At 45.5% G+C, this 24,810-nt stretch overlaps 2 protein-coding genes across 4 annotated transcripts in view; both read left to right on the forward strand.

Annotated features, from left to right (window-relative positions):
- ZNF512B (zinc finger protein 512B) overlaps nucleotides 1-9,912 on the forward strand; it is a 38,732-nt gene extending 28,820 nt beyond the window's left edge. Inside the window, exons 15-18 of one of the 2 annotated variants that reach the window (XM_027849657.1) lie at nucleotides 250-312; nucleotides 1,520-1,618; nucleotides 1,886-2,122; nucleotides 9,729-9,912. In XM_027849657.1, the coding sequence (XP_027705458.1) occupies nucleotides 250-312; nucleotides 1,520-1,618; nucleotides 1,886-2,122; nucleotides 9,729-9,836 (507 nt within the window). In that variant the 3' untranslated portion in view covers nucleotides 9,837-9,912. Of the gene's footprint in view, nucleotides 1-249; nucleotides 313-1,519; nucleotides 1,619-1,885; nucleotides 7,405-9,728 lie in introns of those variants that run through there. The other variant, XM_027849656.1, reaches the window with a different exon arrangement.
- A 760-nt stretch (nucleotides 9,913-10,672) lies between these two features.
- The window catches only part of UCKL1 (uridine-cytidine kinase 1 like 1), a 38,540-nt gene continuing 24,402 nt past the window's right edge, over nucleotides 10,673-24,810 (forward strand). For both annotated transcript variants that reach the window (XM_027849660.1, XM_027849662.1), the window contains exon 1: nucleotides 10,673-10,815. In XM_027849660.1, the coding sequence (XP_027705461.1) occupies nucleotides 10,688-10,815 (128 nt within the window). In that variant the 5' untranslated portion in view covers nucleotides 10,673-10,687. The remainder of the gene's footprint in view (nucleotides 10,816-24,810) is intronic.

Below are 24,810 nucleotides of genomic sequence, written 5' to 3' on the forward strand. Positions count from 1 at the left end.
CTTATGGGGAGGGAGACAGTATGGAATGATCATGTGCCTGTGGGTACTTCTGTGGAGTCAGGCCGTTTCTTAGGCCCATAGAGTCTTAGAATGTTAGAATTAGAAGAGACCTCAGAGGCCATCTCATCTTATCCCCTCTTATCCCCCCTTATCACCTGAACAGTGATACTGGTTCCCAAGGGAGGGAGTGTTATACACAACAAAGCAGCAGCATCCCATGACTGTCCTCTCCCTCTGTTTTCCTCCCAGTGCTGTGAAGCCATCTATTCTAGTGTGTCTGGGCTGAAAGCCCACCTGGCCAACTGTACCAAGGTCAGTTTCCTATTCCCTCACCCAGAATTCTGTTTGTGGAAAGGGGCTTTAGCAGTGGTAAACCTCTCCTTGTGTAGAAGTTGCTGGGCCACAATGAGAGGGGTTCACATGGAGGGAATAATCCCTTCACAGTTATCTGTACAACTGAAGGAAGGGATGCCCTCTCTGTTAATCCAGAGTAGTAGAAAATCCTCCCCTTTGTTCAGGTCTATTGCTGGGCCTTGAAGAGACATCACAGAAGAACTAGATGAGCCAATCAATGCTGAAAGCAATAGGCCCTTTTATTTGGCCTATTTTAATGGAAGGCCATGTGACTTAACCTGGAGACACCTAAGGGAGCTCTAAGAGCTGCCGGGGCAGCAAGGGAAGGCTTTAGAGCAGGATCTCACAACCTCCCAAACTGTGATGGTCTCCCCACCCAGGACTGACACTTCGAACAGGACAGAGAAGTATACAACTAGAAAACCTCAAGAATAGGGGCTGTCTGGTCATGGCAGGAGCTGAGAATTGACAATGGTCTTTGGAGAGAGAGGCTGCCCTAAGGCCATGACGCATTGTTAGGTCTAGTTCCATCTTCACTCCCCTTATCATCATAGTTTGGGTATTTTATGGGGAGGAGCGTTTTCTCACCCAGGCAGGTCTGAGTGGGGCTTCCCTGACCCATTAGTGGGTTACAGGCAGTAACAGAGGATGTGACTGAGAAAGAGACAGCCTGTTAAGAAAAGACTAGACTCGAAAAACCTCGTTTTTCCAGACTACAACACCCTCCTTACTCTGGGCCTACTTGAGAAGGCTCCCAGGGAAATCAGACTCATGTATATTGTGTCATTCTGGGTTCATACTGATTGAGGCCTATTCCCAGTGTCCCACTTAACCCAGATAGGTGGGACATCCTTCCCCAAAGACTCATTGTTAAGGGGCTTACTGTCTTTTCTCTGAGAAATGGCCCACTGAATGGAGCCCCCTGAGGCGTATGTACTTCACTGTCCTTGGGGCTGCAGCCTCTCTGTCGCTTGAGCCCCTTTGGGAGGAGAGGAATATTTGTATATATGTGTTGGGGGTGGGGTGGAGAATGGATGTTTGTGTTGCCTGCCTTTGTTTGGGTTTGAAGATTCCAGAACTGCTTGTCAGCATATTCTGAGGCCTTGTGAGACAGGGACAGGGTGGAGGGCTTGGGGGATCACAAACCCAGCTCTGTATACTGCAGGGAGACCACTTGGTGGGAAAGTATCGGTGCCTCCTGTGTCAGAAGGAGTTCAGCTCTGAAAGCGGTGTTAAATACCACATCATCAAGACACATTCAGAGGTGAGGACCATGGAGTGTTAACTAAACCTCCTTTGTAACAAGCCTACCAACAAGGGTTCCCAGTCTGGTCCCCCTGGAGTCAGGAGTGGGTGGAAGGAAAGGCTGGGTTTGAGTCTGGGAGGATGGGGGGAGGGAGTCTGTCATATAGTTAGAGTGAGATTGGGAAGCCAAGATTTAAAGAAAAGCTGACTTTTTAGCCATGCTAGACCTGAGGAATAATCTCTCCTGAATGCCCTAGGCTTCACTGGGTGCTTCTTCTCTCCATAGAACTGGTTCCGAACCTCAGCAGACTCCCCACCCAAACCCAAGAGTAGGGAGCAGCTCTCTGCCAAGGAGAAGAAGAAAAGCACATCAAGTGGAAAGAAGCGAGGCCGAAAACCCAAGGAACGGCCCTCTGAGGGCCCCCCCACAAAGACTTCCCCCAAGCCCCAGGACGATTGGCCCTTGGGTGGTCGAGACAAGGGGAACCGAGTGGTGCCCAGCCGGAAATCGGGAGCCAGTAAGGTGCCTGAGAAGTGAGCAGAGGTTGGGGCTGGGGGAGAGGGTGGGGTCTGGGGAGGCCAGGCTGCTTCTCAGACTGACTGGGTACTGAGTTTACAGGCCAGGGAGAGGAGAAGGGAGGGGAGGAGGGAGCTGGCTCCGATCTCCCATCCCTCGTTCTTTGGCTTTCCTATCCTTCTCCTTATCTCCTGGCCATTCCTTTGGAAGGAAGAAGAAAACCACTCCCAGGGACCTGTTCCTTAGCCTTGTTTAACTGAGAGAGGCTGTGGCAGCCCATCTAAGGTTTTGTCAGTCCATCCACATGCATAGTCATGTCATACACATGCTTGCCTGGGTTACAGTGTACTCAGGTTGGGGAAGGGGGCCAGTTGGTGTGCACAGGTAAATACACACACACACACACACACACACACACACACACACACACCTGGGTTGCAGTGTGCTCAGGTTTTGGAGGGGACCAGTTGGTGTTCAAAGGGAGAAGAAAGTGCAATAGGGGTGGGGGTGGGGTGTCCTTAGGAGGTAGCAGCAAGATTTTCTCTTACACTGTTGTACATTGGGTATATGGGAGATGGAGTGAGAGAGATCCATATCTACCTGGTCTCTCAGAACCAAGACTTTGAATGCTTGGAAAATGTTTGAGAGTGATCCTGGGTAGAGGCCCTAAGAAAACCTCCCTCCTCTTCCCACATCCCCAGGGGTAAATTGACTTTGGGGATACCAGTATTTGGAAAAGGAACTGAAAGGAAAGAACTTTGTTCTGAATGGGCAGGGCTATATAGGGGAGGGAAAGGGAATGCTGCCTGGGTTCTCAGCTCTCCCTGCTGGGAGGAGGGGACAGATTTCAGTTTTAGTTGAAGAATGATAGGGTCTGGACTTTCCTGTACCTACTGGCCCTACGTTCACATTCCTGATTTCTCAGCTTCTGGATAGGACAGGTGCTAGTCCTGTTCTCAGGAGAGCTCCCCCTTTGTGCCCTCATGGCATTAATGTTTCTGTCAAGGGGTGCTTGCAGTTTCTTGGGAAGAGGCCTAGGACCCAGCCTAGGTTCGTGGCTTCTCTTCCTCTCAGCACTGTAAACCTGGACCCTCTTTAGCCACTTTCCTGGATAGATCCCTTATATCCTAGGCAGTGTCTTTGTATCTTCTCATCCTTTTTCCTATCTTGTTTCTCCCTTCTGTGTCTGTCTACTCCCCTCCACCAGAGGGCATAGTAGTGACACTAAGAATTGAAGGGCTGACTAATATTGAGGTGGGGTGGAGGGGCAGATATGGGCACCCTTAAAAACACTTTCTGTCATTCACTTCCCTTGGGAGCCGATCTCTTAGAAGATTTGCCCATCTGTCATTCTTTACTCTCTGAGTGTTGTCTTCTCTAGTCCCTTGGTGGAGCTAAGGGAAGATTGCCAGAAGCTAGTGCTGGTACCCAGTAGTACAGGGCTCCAGATCCCCTCTCTTGGAAGAATGAGGTTCTGAATGTGACAGTCTCACACATGACTGGCGGTGATAGTGAGAGGAGAACATAGCCCAGTTGTGCAAGGCCCCCTTACTTTCTCTGCACTTGACCATCACCAGTTTTCTCCAGTCATAGTATCATAAAATTTAGAGCTGTAAGGGAAGCTTTGAGATCATCTTGTCCAACTCCCTCATTTCGACAGATGAGAAGCCAACGCTCAGAGAGATGAAGTGCGTTTGCCAGACTCCAAACCTGACTCCATGTACACAGCTTTTTTCCACCCTCACTGCACCATGGTGCCCAAGCTGGTTGCTGCCTCAGAGACTAGAAAGTAGAGTTAATAAGTAATGACAGATCCAGGGATGCTAATGATAGGAAAGGCCCACAGCTCTTCATCTGCTCCCTCCTATAGAATGACCTCAAGGACAGGTTTCAGACACCCTAGGTTGGCATCAGATAGTATGTGGCACTTCCTTTGTGGGTGGTGGAGGGTGTGTCCTCAAGATGAGAGCGCCTAGCACTAGTGAGGTGGTTAATGAATTCTTATTTCTTGAAAGCAATGGGAGGTAGGCTTTCCTCCAGGAATTGTTCCCAACATATCCTCCCCAGTAAGCACTTAGCATCCACTGTAACCTTACCTTTGAGCATTTTCTTAGCCCCCAGCCATCTGGCTCATCCCAGAATCTCATTTGGGGCCTTTTATCTCCAGCTTTAAATGGGGAAAAGAGCTAGGTAGAGAGCTGGAGGCAGCACGGGAAGATTGAATGTGGATCTTTGCGAAATTGGAAGGAGTTCTAATCTCATTGTGTTACAGCTTTAGAACTGGAAGGGACCTTAGAGGTTATTTTGTCCACCCCCTCATTTTACATTGAAGAAACTGAGGCCCCACAAAGCTAAGGTCCCCAAAGTGGTAGAGCTGACCTTTAAACCAAGGTGCTCTGACTCCAGATCCAGCACTTTTTCCATTACACCACATGCTTGTGATGGAGACTGGTCAAGGCGAGGTGGGACCCACAAGGAAGTGGTAGGTGTGGACTAGCCAATTTGTAGAAGTCAAGGTTGGCTTTTCCCCGTTTTCCTCCTAGGAGTCATTGTGAGTCCATATAGGAAAGGTCACCTGAAATGAGGAGCAGGCAGAATGAAAAAGGGAAGTCAGGCTAGTATACACACAGAAGTTTACACTGCCTTCCCAAACACAAATTGTTTTTAGATTATTTGCTGTTATGGATTATCTGTATCACTACTCCCCTCCATTAATGCAGATAATAGACATAATTATGACTCAATTTATCATTGGGTCTTCCCTCTAACACCCTACCCCCTTCCTCCAACAAAAGAGAAGAAAGATCCTTAAAGTTGAGGGAAGATTTGATGGAGCTAAAAACATGAAGGGGCTGCTGTAATTGGGCTGGTTGGGTAAGGGATCTCTGCTCCCCCAGGTCCCTAAGGACCCATTTGCAGGAGCTGCAGTCCATGATGTGAATTTTTATATTTGCCCAATGTGTGTCTCCTAGATATTGTGAGAAAGCCAGTTGTCTTCACAAGTAACAAATGATTTTATATCCTTTTTATACTATAAATTGTCTAATCTTTGACACTTTGGTGCTAAGGGTTTCCTGGTACTGACTGTACCTTGGGGGAGCCAGTGCTTCCCTGAGCCTCAGAAGTTGAGAATTTGGATCACAGTGGCAGGTCCAGGACCACTTTCCCCTACCCCCTCTAGCTACTGAAACTCAGCCAGGGGCCTGAGTATCTAGTGACTCAGGCCATGGCTGCCATTTCTCCAACCCCCAAAAAGAGCCTTCAGGGCAGGGTCCACCCAGCACGGGTCCATGGGGGAGGTGGACATAGGGTATTTTCCTGCCCACAGACCCTCATAGGGAGGCTGGGCTCAGGGATACACCTCACAAAGATAATTTCCCCTCTGAGCCTTCTTATTCTTTAATTGACCCAGTTGCCTCTGAGTAGTATGTGACCAAGACTGAGGTTGATGCTGTCCTCTGGGGGCAGGGATAAAAGGAGAGTAGGGAATCTAGGGTTGGGAGACTGTCATTGTTCTCCATGTCCTAGGCTAGGGTTTTAAGGCCAGGTGCATTGGAGGGGCTGACCCTATATGGTGGTGGTCTTAGAGGGGTTAGGCTTTACTTTGGAATGAGAGGGGAGACATTGGTCTCTTCCATCAGGAGGTCCCCAGTAGGAGGGAAAACACAGGAAATTGATTTAAAGATACAAACAAGAGGAAATTGATAATTAAAAGATAGAAAAGCCAAGTGCTGAGGGGATGCAGAGAAAATAGGGGGTGGGGAGGTGAAGGGGAACAACCTAGCACTGAGCTCTTTGAGGTATCAGAAGGGATCACTTTGCTTAGATGATCAAGTCTGAAAGAAGGCTAGTGGTAGAGTAGAGATGGTATATGCTATATATTCCATGCACACATCATTTCTTCTACTCTCAGGTTGTCTTCTCTCACCCTTTAGCTAATTCCTCCCAATCCTGGGGCTCCTGGGAATAGAAGTTTATTGGTGTCAGAGGTGTATGTGGAGAAGGTAGCAGAGGTAGTTGCCATGTATGGGAAAGAGTAGGTCTCTGTCCTCAATCGTGCAGCTTATATTCTTTTGGGAGACTATGGGTCACTGCTCCTCACCAAGGAATCCCTGGGGTGGAGGGTTGAACTCCAGAGCAAGATGGGTCCCTATTAACTTGGATTTTAGCACTTTACTCCCCCCCTGGGTAAATTGGGTGTGTGGGTTTCACTGGCTTTGGTGAGGATGGACAGGTCTGGGTCACACCTGGAATAGCTTCAGGCTGGTGAGGGCTTGAGTGCTGCAGCCACTGCCCTCCACCTATCCACCCCGCAACATGTGATTTTCCCCTGCTTCCCCTACCCCCCCAAGAAGGGGAGCGCCGGCACCCGGCACCGAATTCCGGACTCATGATGTCCCTATCCCCAAAACACACACTCACACACAGCCTCGCTGCCGCTGACATATTCAAGGCCACCTCCAGATCTACCTCTGACCTCGCTGGGGCACCCAAATCCAGCCCTCAGTGGTAGGGGGATGGGTGTGTGTGTATGTAGAGAGGAGGGCCAGCGCTTGCACAGGAAAAGGGAGATCGGGGGGGGGGGCAGAGTTTGGGTAAGATAGGAGGGGTGGGCAAAATTTCAAGGTAAAAAAGAAAAGGATGCACTTTATTTGCACGTGCAGAGGCGATGGAGTTGGGGCAGTACATTTGCCTCAGCCTTCCCAAGAGGGCTCTGAAATCTGCCCTTTCACAGATTCCTCTCCCTCCCCAAATAGCCTCTGACCCTTGCCCCTGGAGTCATTTTGGGACTGGGAGGGCTGGACTTAGAAGAGGTCTTGCTTTCCCCTGTCTTCCCACCGCACCACCGCCGATTCAGATTCACCAGTTGGAGCGGGTCCGGAGGGAACCCCTGGACTTGCTCGCCTGTCCGAGCCCATCAGAGCGTCCTCTCCCTTTGGGCTTCGTTTGGTTTTTATGCCCGTTCTTAGACATAAGTGCATTTTGGAAAAAAAAAGTTTCAATTTATCCCTTGTAACCACATATATACATATATATTATATCTACAAAGTGTTTATTTGCGAGAGGCGTTTTAACGGCGACCTACCCGAGGCTGAGCCCCCCCCCCCCCAAGCGTAATGATCGGTGCCCTCCTTAATCACCGGCGAGCACGGGGCGAAAGTTGGTAAGGCCCCCCAGCCGGAGGGTACATGCTGTAAAGCCCGGGGCCAGCGAGGACCGGGCTAGAAGTTGATTCCTGTATGTACGAAAACGACCGTATCAGATAAATGTTTATTGATTCTTTTTCATGACTTGGGTGCGAGTGAGTTTGTTGTTCAGGTGTGGGGAGGGTCAGAAGTGGGTCCCGAGATACGCACGCCCTTTTGACCAACCAGGAATGAGGAAGGCTGAATGGCTCCAGAGTCAGAAGCGCCTCCTCTGGAGATGGGAGCTTGGGAAAGGAAAGGGGGAAGGCGCTCGAATGCAGCTTCTAGGATGGTTCCCCAACACTTACCCTACCTTGGATTCCCCTGAGGACGCAAAATCGCTGGGGAAACAAAAATGTCATAGACAAATCCTGCCCTCAAGGACCTTACGATGTGAAGGACTGTGGGGCATTATATGTTGATGAAGCTTTCCCTGATCCCCCCTACTCCTAACTCCCCTCGTTGGTGGCACTCTTTCTCCTACATCACATATTGCTTTGTTTTGCAACTCTAGTACCTTCACTGTTTATGTGTAGTAGAATTACTGTTCTGGTCCTATCCCCTTTCTAGTACTTAAGAACCTTGGATATAAGGACCCAGTCTTATGTAAATTTCATTTCCCCCTTTCCTCCCCTATTTCCTACCAGTGCCTTAAGGCACATTCTTTGGAGGTACAAGGGGCTTCATGTATCTTGAGTGAATGAATGAATGAATGGAGACATACAAATAATTCTGATACAAGTTAAAGAGTATGATTGATTCAAGGAAAGAGGGATCATGTGTAACTGGGTAGATGAGGGAAGGCTTTAGCATAATTTCTTTGGGAGAAATGTGGGTGAAGACTGTCATAGATGCAATGCAAATCTGATATAACAGGCATTTATGAAGTGTTTTTCTTGTGTGATGCACTGCACTAGGTGGTACCAAGATACACTGGACACAGACCCAATTTTCAAAAAGTTTACTGTAGTAATAAGAAATAACAGTTGCCATTTATAGAGTGCCTTATATTTGATCCTCACAACTCTATGAAGTAGGTTAGTACCTATGTCAGGTAGGTATTATTGTTTCCACTTTACAGATAAATTAACCAAGCCACAGAGGTTAGATAAATTTTCCTATGGGTATTAAATATCAAGAGGTGGGGTTTGAATCCAAGTCTCTTCTGACTCTAAGTCCTAGGTTCTTTCTATTACACCATACTGCCTTCCAGTTCAGTTTAGGATCTGTTGAGTTAAGGTAATGGTATTTTTTGATGGCCATGTATTACAGGAACTTGGAAACAGGGACTGGAGCTCTGGGAAGAGGCTGGAGGTGAAGACATAGATTTAGGAGTTATCTGCATAGGAGATACTTGAAAGTCCTGGGGATAAATGAGATTAGCAAGGTAGAGTTTAGACCGAGCAGAGAAAATTATAAACAGAACATTAGAGGATATTTATGTTTATGGGATGGGAGGATGAGGAACCTGCAGAAGAGGCAAGAAGCAGTCAGAGAAGTGGCAGAACCATGGAAGTGTAATCAACCAAGCCAAAGAAATAGAGGATCTCAAGAAAGAATATGTATGAAATGCCATAGGAAGTTCAAGGACTGAAAAAGGTGGAGGATTGAAGCAATATGGCAATGGCCCTTGGGAGAGTCATTTCTGTAAAATGGTGGGGATAGAAACTAGTTTATGAGGGGTTGAGGTAAGGATGTAGACTAAAAATTTCTCTATGGAGAGGAAGATGATAGCTTGAAAGGATGACCTTGTCAGGGTCAAGGGAACGTTTTTTGGGGGGAGATACGAGGGAAGACCTGAGCAAATTTTGCTGACTGAGAAGGGAGCCCTTGAAAAGGAAAACTGAATATGCAAGAGAGGGAATGATCTTCAAGTCCAGTTTGGTTAGAATACTGAATATAATATGTAAACAAGGGCAAGTTGCAAAAATAAGATGGAGCAGTATTATAGAAGGCTTTGAATGCCAGAATCATTTTATTCCCTAGTCAATGCGAAACCACAAGTTTTTGAGCTGGTATCACAAGATACCGCTTTTTCTAGGGCTCCTTTGCTTCATGTACAGTCTTTCATTCATTACTCAGAACGCTAACTGATTGTGACCCAAGGGAGGTTTAGGCAGGCTGTCATGTACACGACTGAACTGGTTCCTGCCTGCGGTGTGCTTTCCAGCAGAATTGCTCGAAACTGACCAGAGCCTGGCCCCCAGCCTGTATCCCTCTGTCACCCCAAATTCGCCTCGGATCCCATCACAGCCACAGCCCTTTTTTAGCCTAGCCTTCCTCACTCCACACTGGACTCCTAAGCTTCAGCCTTAGCCACTGGGCTTAATTGGAACGAACTTTTCTCAGAATTTACTGTGGTTAAAGGGTCGGTGGAGGAAGGACGTGAAGTTCCAGAGTTGTTACTGTATTAACTTTCCATTCAGGAAGGGGGTGGTGGTGAGCGAAGACCAGTCTGGAGAAATGAGGTGTTGAAACTATGCTGGAGCATCATCTATGCAATCCGGGCTCCTGCTGCTTCTCACCGGGTCTAGCATTCCCTGGTCACCACTGTAGAAACTACCCACATTCCACTTAGCTCCTCACCTAGTGCTCTGCCCTCAGAGGACTGAGAGTTATGGGAGGCGGGAGGTGGGGAGAGGGGGTACGGGGAGGGGCAAGAGGCAGTCCGTCAAGTCACTTGCCCAAGAACAGTTCAGGGTGGAGAGAACTTAAACTTCCTTTGGAAGTATCTCGATTGGACAATGACTTCGATTTAACTTTATTATTAAAGTGTTGTGCTAGGCACTGGTGAGGGAGGGGGTTATAAAGATGAAAAGCAGCACAGTTTCTGTCTTCAAGGAGCTTACTTTCTGGTAGCAGCAGGGGCTGAGCGTGATAGGGAAGTGAATGAATGAAAAGACCTGTAGATAAATTATAATACAAGACAAGGTGTGATGAGGTTAAAGGAGAGCTCCAGACAATGCTCAGCGAAAATCTGAGGAAGGAGAGGACAGTAAAAGCTGGCTGGATCAGTAAAACTTCCGGGAAGGACAGCTCAACAGTGAAATAGCAATGAAGTGCACGAAGAATCATACAGGGTTCCCAGCCCTGCGCTCGTGTCCTTAAGGTCAGCTCTCTGGGGAAATCCCCAATCAACGGGCTAGTCGCCTCCAGCAAGGACTACAGCTCCCAGGATGCACCGGAGGCCCCACCATATAGCCCCAGTGGACTTGTAGTTCTCACCATGCCTGCTCTCCAAAGTCAAGACAAGACTGCAGAACCACAACTCCCAGAAGTCCTTGTGGGAGCGCTTCTCTCTCCATACCGCTGCCGCCGCTTATCCTAGTCTGTGTCTGTGTCCGCCTCCTCTCGGCTCCGGCTCCTTTACGAATCTGGAGGCGCAATGGCGACGGCACTGGCGCTGGCCCTCTCGGCCGCCGCCGCCCCCCAGCCCCCTCCCACGGAGGAAGCCCCCCCAGGATTAGATGAGCGGGAAGACGGGGTGGAGAGCGAGGCGCGGTGCGAGGCCAGGTAACGAGGGCGGGGGCACAGGCCAGGAGCGCGCGGAGCGGAGGCCCTTGGGCGCAGGAACGCGCTCCTTACGGACAGGCGCGCCCAGAGCCTGGCGCCCGGGAGGGGGCGCCCTGCCTCCGGCGGAGCTCCGGCCCGGGAGCTGCGGAGGAGCCCCCAGCCCCCTGCTCCACGTGCTCTCCGTGGCCCTTCTTGAGCACCACGATATTCCAAGGGAGAGGTGGGGGTAGGGAAGGGTGCAGCTGGCAGCAGCCTTGGGGGAGCTGCTTCTCTCCTCTCCCCACCCCCACTCCCGGCACACACTCCCCTCCCTGTTCTTCCCGCCCCGCTCCCCGTCTTTGCCCTCTCTTTTGCCAGGTACTTATACCATCCTGCCCCCGACACCTTCCCCTTTCTTCTGCTTCCTGCCCCATAGAAATGCCTTTTTTCCCCTCCCTTATATCACCTGTTTCCCCCCTCCCCCATAGCTCCCTGCAGTTGCTCCACACCCAGGTACCACCCCACACCCAAATTCCAGGCGTTCCTAACTTGAGGTTTCCCCTTAGGAGTTCATAGATTTCTGAGGATCTTTGAACTTGGATAGAGGTGAAAATTACATCTTTCTGTTCACTAACTTATAACTGAAATTTCTCATTTCCTTCAATTATAAATGTAGGAACAAACATTCTGAGAAGGTCCACAGACTTCACCAAATTGCCAAAGAGCACAGTGACCCAAAAAAGGTCACCCCCCTTCCCCTCCCAGCTATATCAGTCTTCTGGTTTCTCTTCACTTCCGGGACTACTCACGTGGTCTGGCGTGAGTACCCTCAGAGGCTGTGCTTTCTCAGAGGCCTCACAATTTGCATACCCCATTATAACGAAAGCTCTGGGTCAGCTGCCCGCTGTGGGCTTCTCCAGCTGTGCAGGAGAGGATGCGTACCTGTTATATGGACGTAGCCATTCTCCTTGGACTAGCCCCCTTTAAACCCTATGCATTCCAAAGTTTGCTTTCCTCAGAATTGTGTTCATCTGGCTCCATCTTTTCATGGACTGAGGAAACTTAACTTATTATTTTTGCCAAGTATAGGGTCTGGGTTCTCACTTCATAATTTCCATGACAGCTGCCAAGTCCCCATACCAGCCTTTCAGAACATCAAGCTGTGTTTCTTTGCTTGCAGCTGTTTGAGTTTCTAAGTTCTGAGAACGTTCCATTTGAATGAGCATCATACATAGATGCCAGGGTTATTGACACAGCCCTTTTTTAGAACTGATCATTTTGGGGCAGCTAGGTGGCACAGTGGATAGAGCACCGGCCCTGAAGTCAGGAGGACCTGAGTTCAAATATGACCTCAGACCAAACACTTGACATTTACTAGCCGTGTGACCTTGGGCAAGTCACTTAACCCCAATTGCAAAAAAAAAAAACCTGATCATTTCAATGTGAGAATTCAAAAATAATAATTTGAAATACAGAACAGATTTCCTTAATCCTCAGACAACACTGAAAGAACATATAGGGGACCATGATACCTGTCTTCAGCTATCTGAAGTGCTGTCATATGGGGAAAAATACTCCCCAGAAGCAAAAAGGAGGAACCAAAGGTAGATGATACTGAGAGTCAGATTTAAGGTTCTTAAAAGGAAAAACTTCAAAATAAAATTGAACAAATGTGGAATGGTATGCTTTCATTAAAGGTTTTTAATGAAAACCTGTATGATTACTATCAGGAATGTTATGGGGCAGTCTTGGGAGGGAAATTCTGTTCAGGTTTGGGTTAGATTAGATTACCTCTTATGTCTCATCTAGCGCTGGGATTCTGTGAACTAGAATCCAGAGCAAAGAGGCTTCTTCTGTCTTACTATAAGAAATCAGGTCATCTGTTCCTGGTTGTGGTGGTTTCTGTGTGCTTGTAGGCTAGAATCCTGCTTAGTAGAGACTGAAGACCAGTCACTGTCTTTCATCCTTATTGGATCCTTCCATGTTAGGGGCTTTAAATGACTCTCACCTGATGGAGACCTCTTCCTATTCTATGCCTCTCCAGGTCAGATTTCTGAGGAATAACTTCACAGCTATTTAAGAATGTCATTTTCTCTGAAAGATATGTTAGAAATTGTAATTTAATTCCTTTGTTTTCAGAGAATGGAAGGCTAGAATGCCACAAAAACTGCCATCTAGACTAGATAGAGTGAGTGTGTGGATTCTGAGATCCTCTCTGACTGGTTGGGTGTTTTGTGAACATTCATAGCATTGTAATATTTAAAGGTGAAAAAGTGTGCTTTGTTTTCATTGACTATTAGTTTAAAAGTCCTGAATCAAAAGGAGAGCTATATATTACTCTCAACACCTATAATAAGTGTACTTTTTAAGTACAGAAATGAATGAATGAATGAATGAAAAAGCATTTACTAGGCTCATTTTGTGTGCCAGCAACTGTGTGAAGCACTGGTTATTCAGCTGTAGTAAAGAGACCACCCCATCCTCAAAAATTTTTTGTGTCATTTTCAGAGATGTCCAACTCTTTATTACCTCATTTGGTTTCTTGGTAAAAGTGATTTGCCGTTTCCTTCTCCAGCTCATTTTATAGATGAGGAAACTGAAGCAAAAGTATTAAGTGACTTGCCCAGGGTCACACAGCTAAGTGTCTGAGGCCTGATTTGAATTCAGGAAAGTGAGTCTTCCTGACTTCAGGCCCAGCACTCTAGCCACTTGGCCACCTCATCTTCCCAAAACTTACCTTCTAATGGGGATAAGAACACATAGTAGGAGTGGTATCTAGGTATAGCTTTTTTGTTCTGGGAAGTCCCTGGGATGGTGAGTGGAGCCACAGCAGTAGTAGTATTGATTTGATTATTGTTCTCAGAATAAGAGCTAGAAAAGGAAAAAGGGTACATACCCAGTGGTATGGCCAGAAGATGGCTGGAGAGAATCACAGACTGTCATTTGGGGCAATGTGAGGGAGCTCTCACTGATCAAGAAAACATGGCCCCTGGCAGGAAGTGGTTTAGCTCTTCCAGGGCAAGGTCTCTGTAGGTGCCATTGTTAGGGGGATGCAGAGGTTGTATGGAGGCATGACAGGAAGCTGGAAGGAAGGCATTTTCTATTTAGATTTTGGCCATCCCTTCTAGAGGTGACATAGTAAACATGCTGATGTAACTTAGTGCCTGGGGCACTGGCTTTGGAGTTTGAGGGCAGAGTTAAAGTCAGTTGTTCTGTTGTGCAATGAGTCTATTGCGTCTGTGTAAGGATCCTGTTCAGCCCCAGCTGTTTAGCCATATAGGGTGTGGCTTTCTGGGAAAACATTGAAAGTTACAGGGAAGTTTAGGTGCCACTTTTCGAAGAGTTTTAACTTCATGGACTTCTGCCACCAGGGGGAGCAATTAGCTATCACTTTGAACTTTGCAAATCCCTTAAAGTAGCTGAGAACTGCTTATCCAAGACTCCTAATTGGGAAACTTAAAATTTCAGAGCAGAAAATTTTGTTTTTGGGGAAAAAATATATTTACTTCCACGATCCATAAGGCAATATTATCCATACTGAAAACACTTCATTATAGTATGAGGTATTCAGAAAGGCATCGTCTGCCAAAACACCGCAAGTTACGTAATATTTTATTGGCCGAATCAGTAAAAGAAGTTTGAAAAAGAGAGACAAGAAAGAGAAAAGAAAAGAAAGAAAAATCAGGTCAAGTGTCCCCTCCCTTGCTTGTCATTTTAGGAAAAAGAAACCCAATGCTTGTTCTTTTAAGTCTTCCAGTGACTGAGTGTGCTTTGTCTCTCCCGTGGGGCCCTGAGTCTGGACTCGGTCTGTGGATCTCTTTAATTGGCAGGTGGGAAAAGGGGGAGGGAGAAGGAAAGCTCGGAGGCAAAGACAACCAGTTATTCCAACTCTGCTTTTGCATTTTATATTTCATTTCTTCATAATGGCCATAGCTCTACTGAGTATAGAGATGGGAAAAACTGGGGTCAGTTGTTTCTTACATTGAGATATTTGGCTATCCCTTACTGAATACTATGTAGCTGAAATAGAAATGAGGACTAGTCTTGTGATTTCATTAATAAAGAGAATTCTTAGAGAAGGAGAACTCCCACGGTCTATGCAGATAGGAGGCACCTTCTTTGTCACTTGGAGTCATAGAAAGTTGCCTGCAGCCGTTTGCCCTAGGTCACAGCCAGTGTGTGTCAGGGGCAGCACTTGAACTCACGTCTTCCTGGCAGCTACGCTGCTTGTCATTTTATATTTTAGTCATTATTTAAAAGTCTGTCATGAGAAAAGACTGTATATTTGATGAATGAGTAAAAGTTAATGGCTTTCTTTATGCAGGGATAATGCTTTGTGAGTAGTGATGGTAGGGACAGCTAGGTGGTGCAAAGGATAGAGCACCAGGCCTGGAGTCAGGAGGACCTGAGTTCAATGTGGTCTCAGATCCTTGTTAGTTGTGTGACCCTGGGCAAGTCACTTAATCCTGATTGCCTAAAAAAAAAAAGAAAGAAAGAAAAAGAAAAGTGATGGTAGAGAGGGGTGACCTAGATAGAAAACCAGCCTCTGAGTCAGAAAATCCTGTTTCTGATACTTACAGCTATATGATCCTGGGAAAGTCCCTTAACCTCTCAGTGCCTCCAGGTGACTAAGTCTCTGCTGCATTGGTAGAGGGAGTTTCCTTATTGGAATTTCTTTACTGCCATGAAATCACAAGTCAATGTCAAAAAAGAAAAAGAAAAGAAAGAAAGAAAGAAAGGTTATGGTAGGGTGTTTTGTTTTGTTTTGTTTTTTTAACTATAGGGGATTGAGAGAGTAGGGAATTCCTAATCAGCAACAAATTTAAATCAGTTCAAGATATGACCCATTAAACTGCTAATTATTATTATTATTGTTGTTATTAATAATAACAACAATAATAAATGTGTGTACCAGTTTAAATTTTACAAACCATTTTGCTTCGCTTATTTTGGAGACCTTCTTGAGAAAGGCATTCCTTGGGATTCCTCATGGAGCCTACTAGGGATGACAAGTGATAAAGAAGAAAATTTTTTTCCAGATAAAAATATGGTAACAGACCCAAGAGCGGTGGAAAAAGAGCATAGCTTCTGTCACCTTTTGATTCTGCCTTTTCCCTGTCCTCATCCATCCCTAACCATAGGCATTATTTCCCACCTTGAGAAAGAACCCTTTAAAGTATCTCTTTGCAGAAGTTTCAGGTGTGAGATGTATCCATCCTTCCTCAATGCAGGTGAGATTTGCATTCTTGAGGGTTGGGGTCCAGAGGGACAGTGAGATGGATGTCTAAGGAATCAGGCTGGGAATAAGGGAGGCCATGCTCTTGATGCTGCTGAAAGCTTAGTCCTGTGTTTGTGAATGGGTCATTAAAATATAAATTAGAATTTCAAGAGAAATGGAGAGAATTCATTTTAAATAGGTTATTTTCTTTCCACCTACCCCTCCTTCTCACTTCTCTTAAGCCTCTTCATCTCGCCTGTGACTTCCTGTCCATCCATCCCACTGAGGCCCCGGGTGGGGAACCTGCCTGAGCTTTTCCAGGCCATTACTCCAGCTCTAGCTTTACTTTTCTACTTTCCCAATCTTGAACTTAAAGTTAACCGTTTCAATTATATTGCTGTCCTCAATTCTAGAATCTCTAATTGCCTTGTCTTTTTGTCACTGAGACTTGCCAAGCCCTAACCCTGAGTTACCCCAGCACCAGCCTTCTCCATTCCTATTTTTATGCTGCTGATCAGCATTAGAAGAGATAACACAACTGTGCTAACTGGGTCCACCACAAATTTATGTTAATTAATTTCAACTAGGCCCTCACTACTATAGGGCACTCTTTTATTCTTTCCTATTTGGTTCTCCATTATACTTTTATTGTCCCCTAATTGACTGTCTCTCATTCCCCACAGTCCTGACAGTGTCTATTCAAACCTCTTCTCTCCTCAAGCCTTCTACATTACCCCTTCCACTTAGCAAAGGATTTTACTTCATGCTTATACAAGTAAACAGAAGACTTTCTTTATAAGCTTCCTCTTCCCTATTCTATAGCTCAGAATCCCTAGAGATCATCCCCAGTTCTGTCTTTCTTTGCTCCAATCTCTGTAAAAGAGATGGCCCTTCTCACAAGGCCAGCCTGTCTGCTTATGCCCTTGATTCTGCCTACTGTAATAGTTTACCTCCTCAATTATCCCCTCCTTTTTAATCTTCAGCCTCATTCTATCTGTTGGCTCCTTCCCTGCTGCCAAAAAACCATGCCTGTGTCTCTCTCATACTTAAAAAATTTTCAGTACTATCTCCTCAAGCTATCACCTGTCACTTAATAGCTCTTTGCCTCTCATAGCCACACTCCTAGAAAAAGTCATTTATACCATTTGCCTTTATTTCCTCTCTCACTGACTTCTCAACTTATTCCAGTCTGTCTCTGGACCTCTTTACTCAATGGAAATGCTCTTTCTGTGGCTAAATCCATTGGCTTTTCTCAAGTCATCCTTCTTGACCTCTCTGCAGCTGTTGACACTGTTGTCCAGCTTCACCTCCTCTATTCTTTGTCCTTCCTGGTTTTTTGTGATACTTTGACCTTGATTGTCCTCCCTTTCTAGCCAGCCAGTCTTTTTTTGTTGGATCATGATTCACGTCCTGTCCCCTTACTGTGAGTGTCCCCCAGGGTTCTGTCCTGGGCCCTGTCCTTTTCTCTCTCCACACTCTTTTAGTGGTCTTATCAACTCGCATGGATTTAGCTATCATCTCTGTTCAGAAAACTTCCACATATATAGATGTAGATCTATGTACAATATATCTATATCTTTATATATCTATACGTAATAGTATCTATATCTGTATATCTCCAGCCTTGCAATTTTTTCTGATCTTCAGTCCCTCATCACCGGCTACCAACATCTCCAACTGGAAGCCCTGTAGGCATCTCAAATTCACCTTCTCAAAATGGAACTCATTATGTTTTCTTTCAAACGCAGCTCTTCCTAAATTCTCCACTTCTGTTGAGGGCAGCACCATCCTTTCAGTCACCCAGGTTCACAGCCTTGGAGTTATCCTTGACTCTTCATTCTCACTCATTCCTCATTTTTAGGCAGTTCCCCTGCCTCTCAGGCATTTTTTACAGCTATCCCCCTGTCACCATTCATGTAGCTCCTACCATAGTCATCACCTCTTGTCTGGACTATTGAATACAGTAGCCTCCTAACTGGCCTTCCCTCTCCAGTCCATTTTCCATACAGCTGCCAAATTGATGTTCCTAAAGCACAGGCCAGACAAATCATTCCTTTACTCAAGAAACTCTGATGATGGGGATAAAATGTAGACTCTTGCCTTCGGCATTTAAGGCCCTTCACCATCTAGTTCCTACCTGTCTTTCCAGACTGATTTCATATGACTCTTGTTGCACACATTACATTCCAGCCAAAGCTAGGCCTCTTGCTGTTTCGAATCCAGAGCAATGTACCTCTCACCAAGCCAAGCATTGGCTGCCCATTGGTCGGGGGGGGGGGGGGGGTGCTCCTGCTCATTTCTGCAGTTCATAATCTCTAGTCTCTGCTAGTGCCTTCCCCATCTTCTCTGGATGGGTACCCTTTGCCTTGTATGTTCCTGTTTTCATGTTTATCTTCCCAATGAGAATGTGAGCTCTTTGAGGGCAGGTACTGTTTTGGCCTTTGTTTGTATCGCATGCACTTAGCTCAGTATGTGTCACATAACAAGCACATAAAAAGTGTTTGTTGATAGACTGTCTTCTTTCAGGGCTCACCTCACATGTGTTTCTTTGATTGGTTCTTTCTTGCCCCCCTCCTTTACTTTGTAGGTATTTTTGTTTATTCATATAAGTACAGGTTGTCTCCTCTGATAGAAATTAAGCTTCCTAAAGACAGGGATTTTTCATCTTTTTATTCCCAGCAGCTTAACATAGAGTCTTGCACATAATAAGCGCTTACAAATAAATACATGTTGAGTGAATGAATGCATGTTTAGACCATGAAGCTTCAATAGCCGTTTATTAGAGTCTAGTAAATTAATTCTGTTGCCACACTTTAGTCAAACTCCTGGCTTCATCTTGTCTTGATCTATCACTGTCTCCTCATGCTAGGACACCAGAAGCCAGGAACGATGAAAACCCCAATTCCCTAGTTTGATTCATTCATCCTCCATTCAGTCAACAGTTATGAAGTGCCTTGTGCTTGGGCCTTCGTGAGATAGAAAGTTTAGCTAATAGAGCTTCCTTGCCACTCATGGAGTTTCAAGTCTAGTAGAGGGCTAAAATACAAATACAGATAACTATAATACACAGTGAATTCAAAGACAGAAACAAAGTTCCAGTATGTACCAAAATATTCGTGGCAGCACTTTTGTGGTAACAGAGAACTGGAAGTAAAGTAGATGCTCATTGATTAGGGAGTGACTGAACAATGAATTTATTGAAATATTATTGTGCCGTAAGAAGTGATTATGAGGAATTCAGAAAAACATGGGGAAGGTTGTGTAAATGGATGCAGAGTAAAATAAGCAGAATGAGAATCCATAATGACTCCAAGGATGTAAATGAAAAGTTCACTGTAAGGAAGGCAGACCTGGAGTCACTGAAAAATCACTAGTGGTCCTGGCCAATAGACAATGAAACCTGCAGAGGCAGGGGATCGCCAGTTCAGAATGATGTTTACAATCTGATAGTTCACCCAGTGTGTTGTTTTGCTACAGTGAAGGTGGGGTTCAGTTCGGTGGTGGTAGGGCTGATAGGGTAAGGAGGAGTAGCCAGAAATTATAAAGGCTTCAATAAAAATGACTGCTGTTAATAGGGGTGAAAGGAAAGCTCGTGTTCCTCTTGGCACTTCCTGAGACCCATTCTAGCCAGTACCTCCAGGTACCATCTGCCCAGCTTCTGCCATTTAAATCTGGAGTGCTAAAGTAGACTTGTCAGCACAGCGGTGTAGCCCTCTGGGCTACATGTGTGCTTGGCTTTGGGAGAGCTTAGCTGCTGCCTCTAATTTAGCCCTGCAGACTCAGTTCCCTTGGCACCAGGGTGGCTGAGGAGAGCACAATGCAGGGAGGGAGAAGAGGAGGAGAGAGAGGGCAGCAGTTATTCTTAGTTGCCATATTGCCTGAGCCTAGAGTGTAGAGTTTCATGTTTGTTTATGCCTGGTTAGAGGCACCTTGGAGAGAGGGAGGAGCTGACAGAGAGTGCCCCTGGATGGGGGCATTGCTGGCACTGACATTGGCTCTGACCGCTGGTATATGGATATAGAAAGCTTCCTGCCTAGGGCACTGGAGTCAGAGAAACAGAGAAGAGTCAGAGGGAGGGGAGCCCTGGGGGCTGATGTTGATCAGTTTTGCTTGTCTAGAGCTAATGTGGCTCTTCTTGCTTCAGCTTCAGAAGGGTGGAGCAGAGCTTAAGGAAATGGGCTGCCTCACCAAGTGGGATTCAGGCCCCTAGACTCTTCCTGGGAATGCCAGGGCTGGCGACTACATCAGGCTCCTTGGTCCTCTCCTTTTCCTAGAAAATGAATATGTCTGCTGGGACAGCTTAGAGACAGACATCAGAGCAAGTATCAGAGCAGAGCCTGGGGAGGGGTGAGGGGAAACCCCAGAGCAAGGGATATCGTGGGCAAGTCACAGTCAGATGGGCAGCTCCATGAGGTGCTGCTGGTTTGTCGTTGGGCTGTGGTTTTTTTTTAAACCAAAGTCAGTGCTATTAATATCAAGTAATGAACGTAATCTCTTAGCTAAGTTATCCTCTTATGCCTGTTGGCCTCTGCAGGACATTGGAGTCAGAGCAGCACGTATTGGCTTTTTCCTAACGTAGGTCCTATTGCCCTTACATCTAGCACATCAGAAACATTGAATTGCACCTTAAAGAAAATCCAAATTCCCACCTTCCTCTGCCACACCAGGTTCCTGAATCATTCCCTCAAGACTCACCTTTAGAATAGCCAGTCATGGAGCTGCAGCCCAGTCAGCTCAGAATTTCTCCAGATTTCTTGTGGCAGACTGTCATTCCAAGCTCAGAGTACTGTAGGTCTTGGTGAAAGAACTGGGAAGTTTAGAAGTAGATCCTCTCACACCTAACTTAGGAGTCAGACATCAGATAGGTGCAGTTATACTCAGAGCATCCTGCTCGATCCACTTCATAGTTCTGTGATTGCTACAAGTTGGGGAATGAGCAGCCCTCCTGGTTACCCCGGGATCAGGATATCGGGGTGCTGGGCCCTTGGAGCTGAAGGCAGGTGAGTTTCATAGTCATTTTATTGTTATTATTTCGGTTGGCTTCAGAGCAAACCTCCAATTAGAGTGCTGGCCAGAGGGATCTGCTGGTGTGAATGTATCTATGGAAATCCAAAAACAAACAGGCAGCAGCCAGGTAAAGATTCCCTGACTCTCCAAGACAGGGGTGGCTTCTTTTCATTGCAAATTGTTGTTAATTGCAAATTATTCTTGTGGCTGTCATTGCTTGTTTGGTTTTTGTATGTAGCTTCTTTTCCAGGGGCAGAAGCATCTTTGTAGAACTGTACATGAGGGTAAGAAAAGATCCCCATGTCATTTTTCCATAGAAAGGGAAACATTTCCCCCAGTGAGTAGATAAGGCTGAGCTTTGTTATTTGAGGGCACAAGAAAACTTTATATATGATGTGGGGAAAGGATAGGAGAGGAGAGAAGCCCAGGGCAAATTTGGTAGGCAGAATAATAGGATTCATAATATTTTGAACATTTGCAAGTCTTTGTATAGGGATGGCTTTTTGTCAGTTGTCATTGGCCTGTTAAATTGTGGAAGCCTGACAGATTTCAAGTCAGACCACCTCCATTCATCTCTACAAGGTATCATCAAGATGAACTGCTGTTGGGAAAGTCCTTGAAAAGAAACATAGGATGATGATTAAGATAAGCTCATTAGGACAAGGAAATAAGAGGGAGACTGCCAGAAAACTCGTTTGTGAATAAAAACAAACCCCTAGATCTGGTGGTTGACTTAATGGTTGGTTTTTCAGATGAGAGAAGAGGCTTTTTTCCTATTGGACTCTTAATCCTCAGTTAACTATAACATTTGTATTTTGGGGAAATTAAATCTTTAAACTGACCACATTAACCAGTGAAATTCAAGCAAATGCCACTAAAAAAGATAATGTAGTCATGTCACTGCATTTGTGTCAGTGATAGTAATAACAGTAACAGTAACAAAAACAACAATAGTAAATGAATTAGTGAGGAAGAGGCTGAAAGGAAGACCTTGGTTTGGTGCTAATAGAGAGTTTTTTCTCAGATTGTGAGGCAGTAACTGGGAAGACATTGGACAAGTCATTCACTTCCCTGGATGAGGGAATTAAGAGTCCAGAGAAAAGTGATTTGACCAGGGTCACGCAGCTAGAAAATAGTAGAACAAAGATTTGAACCCAAGTCCTCTTACTCCAAATCCAGCACATACCACATTGGTTATCAGGCATTTACTCAGCACCCTTTCTGGGCTTGCAAGCATTTAGAAAGGGAAAGGATGATCCCCAACAGCCTTTAGGATGTCATGAAGAACAGGTTTCACTATACTCACCTCATTTCCTTTTTTGACAGGATTACTAGACTAGTTCAGAGGTTGTCTGGTATAGTGGTTAGAATGCTGTTTGATGTAAGGAAGACGTTGTTTCAGATTGTGCTTCCTGAGGCGGTATGATCTGGAGGTAGGCCTACCCCAGGCATTACCTACACTAACAATCACAGATTCCCACAGTGAAGGTAATAATAATCACTAATATGTACATAGTCCTTTAAGGTTTCCAAAGTGCTTACCTTCACAATAACCCTGAAAGGTAGGTACTATTGTTATCCCTATTTTATAACAGGTAGTCAGAGGTTAAGTGACTCACACAGCCAAGGAAGTATCTGAGGCAGGTTTCTCTGACTCCAGGCCCAATGCTATATCCACTACACCACCTAGCTATCTTAGAGGAATGCTGTAGGCCAGGGTGGGGAACCTTCGGCCTCAAGGCCACATGTGGCCTCCTTTTATTGGAGATTTGTTCTGTGAAGTTTGGATTCAGTTAAAAGGCCACACTTGAGAACCTAGGGGGCCGTGTATGGCCTCGAAGCCGCAGGTTCCCCACCCCTGCTTTAGACAGTATACCTGTATTTCAGCAAAGCATTTGACAAAGTCAGTCTTCTCTTGTTGGCAAGATGGGAGAGGCATAGACTGGACAATAATATAGTTAGGTTTGTTTGAAATTCGTGGATGACTAAACTGAAAGTATAGCCATAAGTGGGTCTACCTCAGAGGGGGGTCTCTGGTGGAGTGTTGATGCCATACTTTTCAGCATTTTTCTTAAGTGACTTGGATGAAGGCACAGATGGAATGATTGTCAGATTTGTAGATGGCACAAAGCTGGGGGGAATGGCTGGTACTCCGGATCATAGGCAGACCTAAATAGAACTGTGGAATGAAACTAATAAAGATGAAATTTAATAGGCATAATTGTCAAGTCCTACACTTGCAAAATCAATTGCACAAATATAGGACAGGAAAGTTGTGACTGGACAAAAACTCCTTTGTAAAAGTTCTGGTGATTTTAATGAACTTCAACCTTAATGTGAGTCACCAGTGTGATGTGGCAGCCAAAAAAGGTAATGTGGTCCTTGGTGACATTAATAATGTATCCAAAAATGAAGGACCCTGTAAAGAGGTAAATCTTGCTGTGTTCTGCCCTGGCCATAGCACATCTAGATTGGATTATTTCTGGGTTATTGATTAGACTAGTAGTTCTGGTTATTTGTTGTTATTGTTTAGTCATTTTCAGTCAAGTCCAATTCTTCATGACCCCTTTTGGGGTTTTCTTGGGAGAGATACTGGAATGGTTTGCCATTTTCTTCTCCAGTTCACTCTACAGATGAGGAAGCTGAGGCAAACAGGGTTAAGTGACTTGCTCAGGGTCACACAGCTAGTAAGTGTCTTTGGCACCACATTTTAGATAGGACAGCTAAAAACCTGAGATAGATCCAGATGGTGAGAGGTCTGGAGATTACACCACGGAAGAATTGCTTAAAGGAGTTGAAGATATTTCATTTGAAGAAAAGATTTAAGGGGACCGTAAGTTGTTGATTAGTTGTTTTCAGTCATGTCTGACTCTTTATGACCCCATTTGGGGGTCATTTTCTTGGCAACGATGCTGGAGTGGTTTGCTATTTCCTTCTCTTACCCACTTTACAGATGAGGAAACTGAGGCAAACAGGGTTAAGTAACTTGCCTACGGTCACACAGCTAGTAAGTGTCAGAGGCCGGATTTGAACTCGGGCCCTCTTAACTCCAGGCCCAGCCCAGCACTCTAGCCATTGCACCACCTAACAGCAAGAGGAAGAACCTGGAGTTACTGGTGTAAATTTCAAAGGGACAGATTTTTTAGATATTTTTAAAAGCTTCCTTCTAAATCCAAATCCTTCTAAATCAGGCTCAAAATGAAATGGACTGCAAATCTCCCCATCACTGAGGGTCTTCAGACAGTATGGATGACCATTGGTCAGGGTTGTTATAGAAGAGATTCCTATTCAGGTATGACTTGGGATCTCTGAGCTTCCTTCCAGATTTTTTTGTTCTGTGATTTTGTGAGAGAAGATCCATTATTGACAAAGTAGGTGGTACCGCTTTGATTTAGTGAAACACCCTTGGATACTGATGCTTCACAAAGCCCTACTCCTTGAAAATATGTAGGATAGCTACCGAAATATTGATGCCTTTTACCCCCATCATTTCTCAATATTACCTCATTCTCCTTCCCTCACTAAACCCTCCATTATAACAAAGAAACAGCTACACCAAACCAATTAGCTCGGTGACTTAAACTGTCTGCATAAGTGCGGTAAAGTTTTGGTGCAGGGGCATTCACTATATACTTATAGAGCCAATCTACCTGTCTCCTTCAGCAAGCCAGACTTTATCACTCATGTTTGAAGTACCTTCATTGTCATCCTTTGTCAAGAAGCTAAAATGAATATAATTTCTCCAGATTTTGAAATGAAAAGGTTAATTTCTGGTGCTCTTAACATGCTAA

Source organism: Vombatus ursinus, unplaced genomic scaffold, assembly GCF_900497805.2.
Source record: "Vombatus ursinus unplaced genomic scaffold, bare-nosed wombat genome assembly UNPS02000580.1, whole genome shotgun sequence".
Classification (NCBI taxonomy): Eukaryota; Metazoa; Chordata; class Mammalia; order Diprotodontia; family Vombatidae; genus Vombatus; species Vombatus ursinus.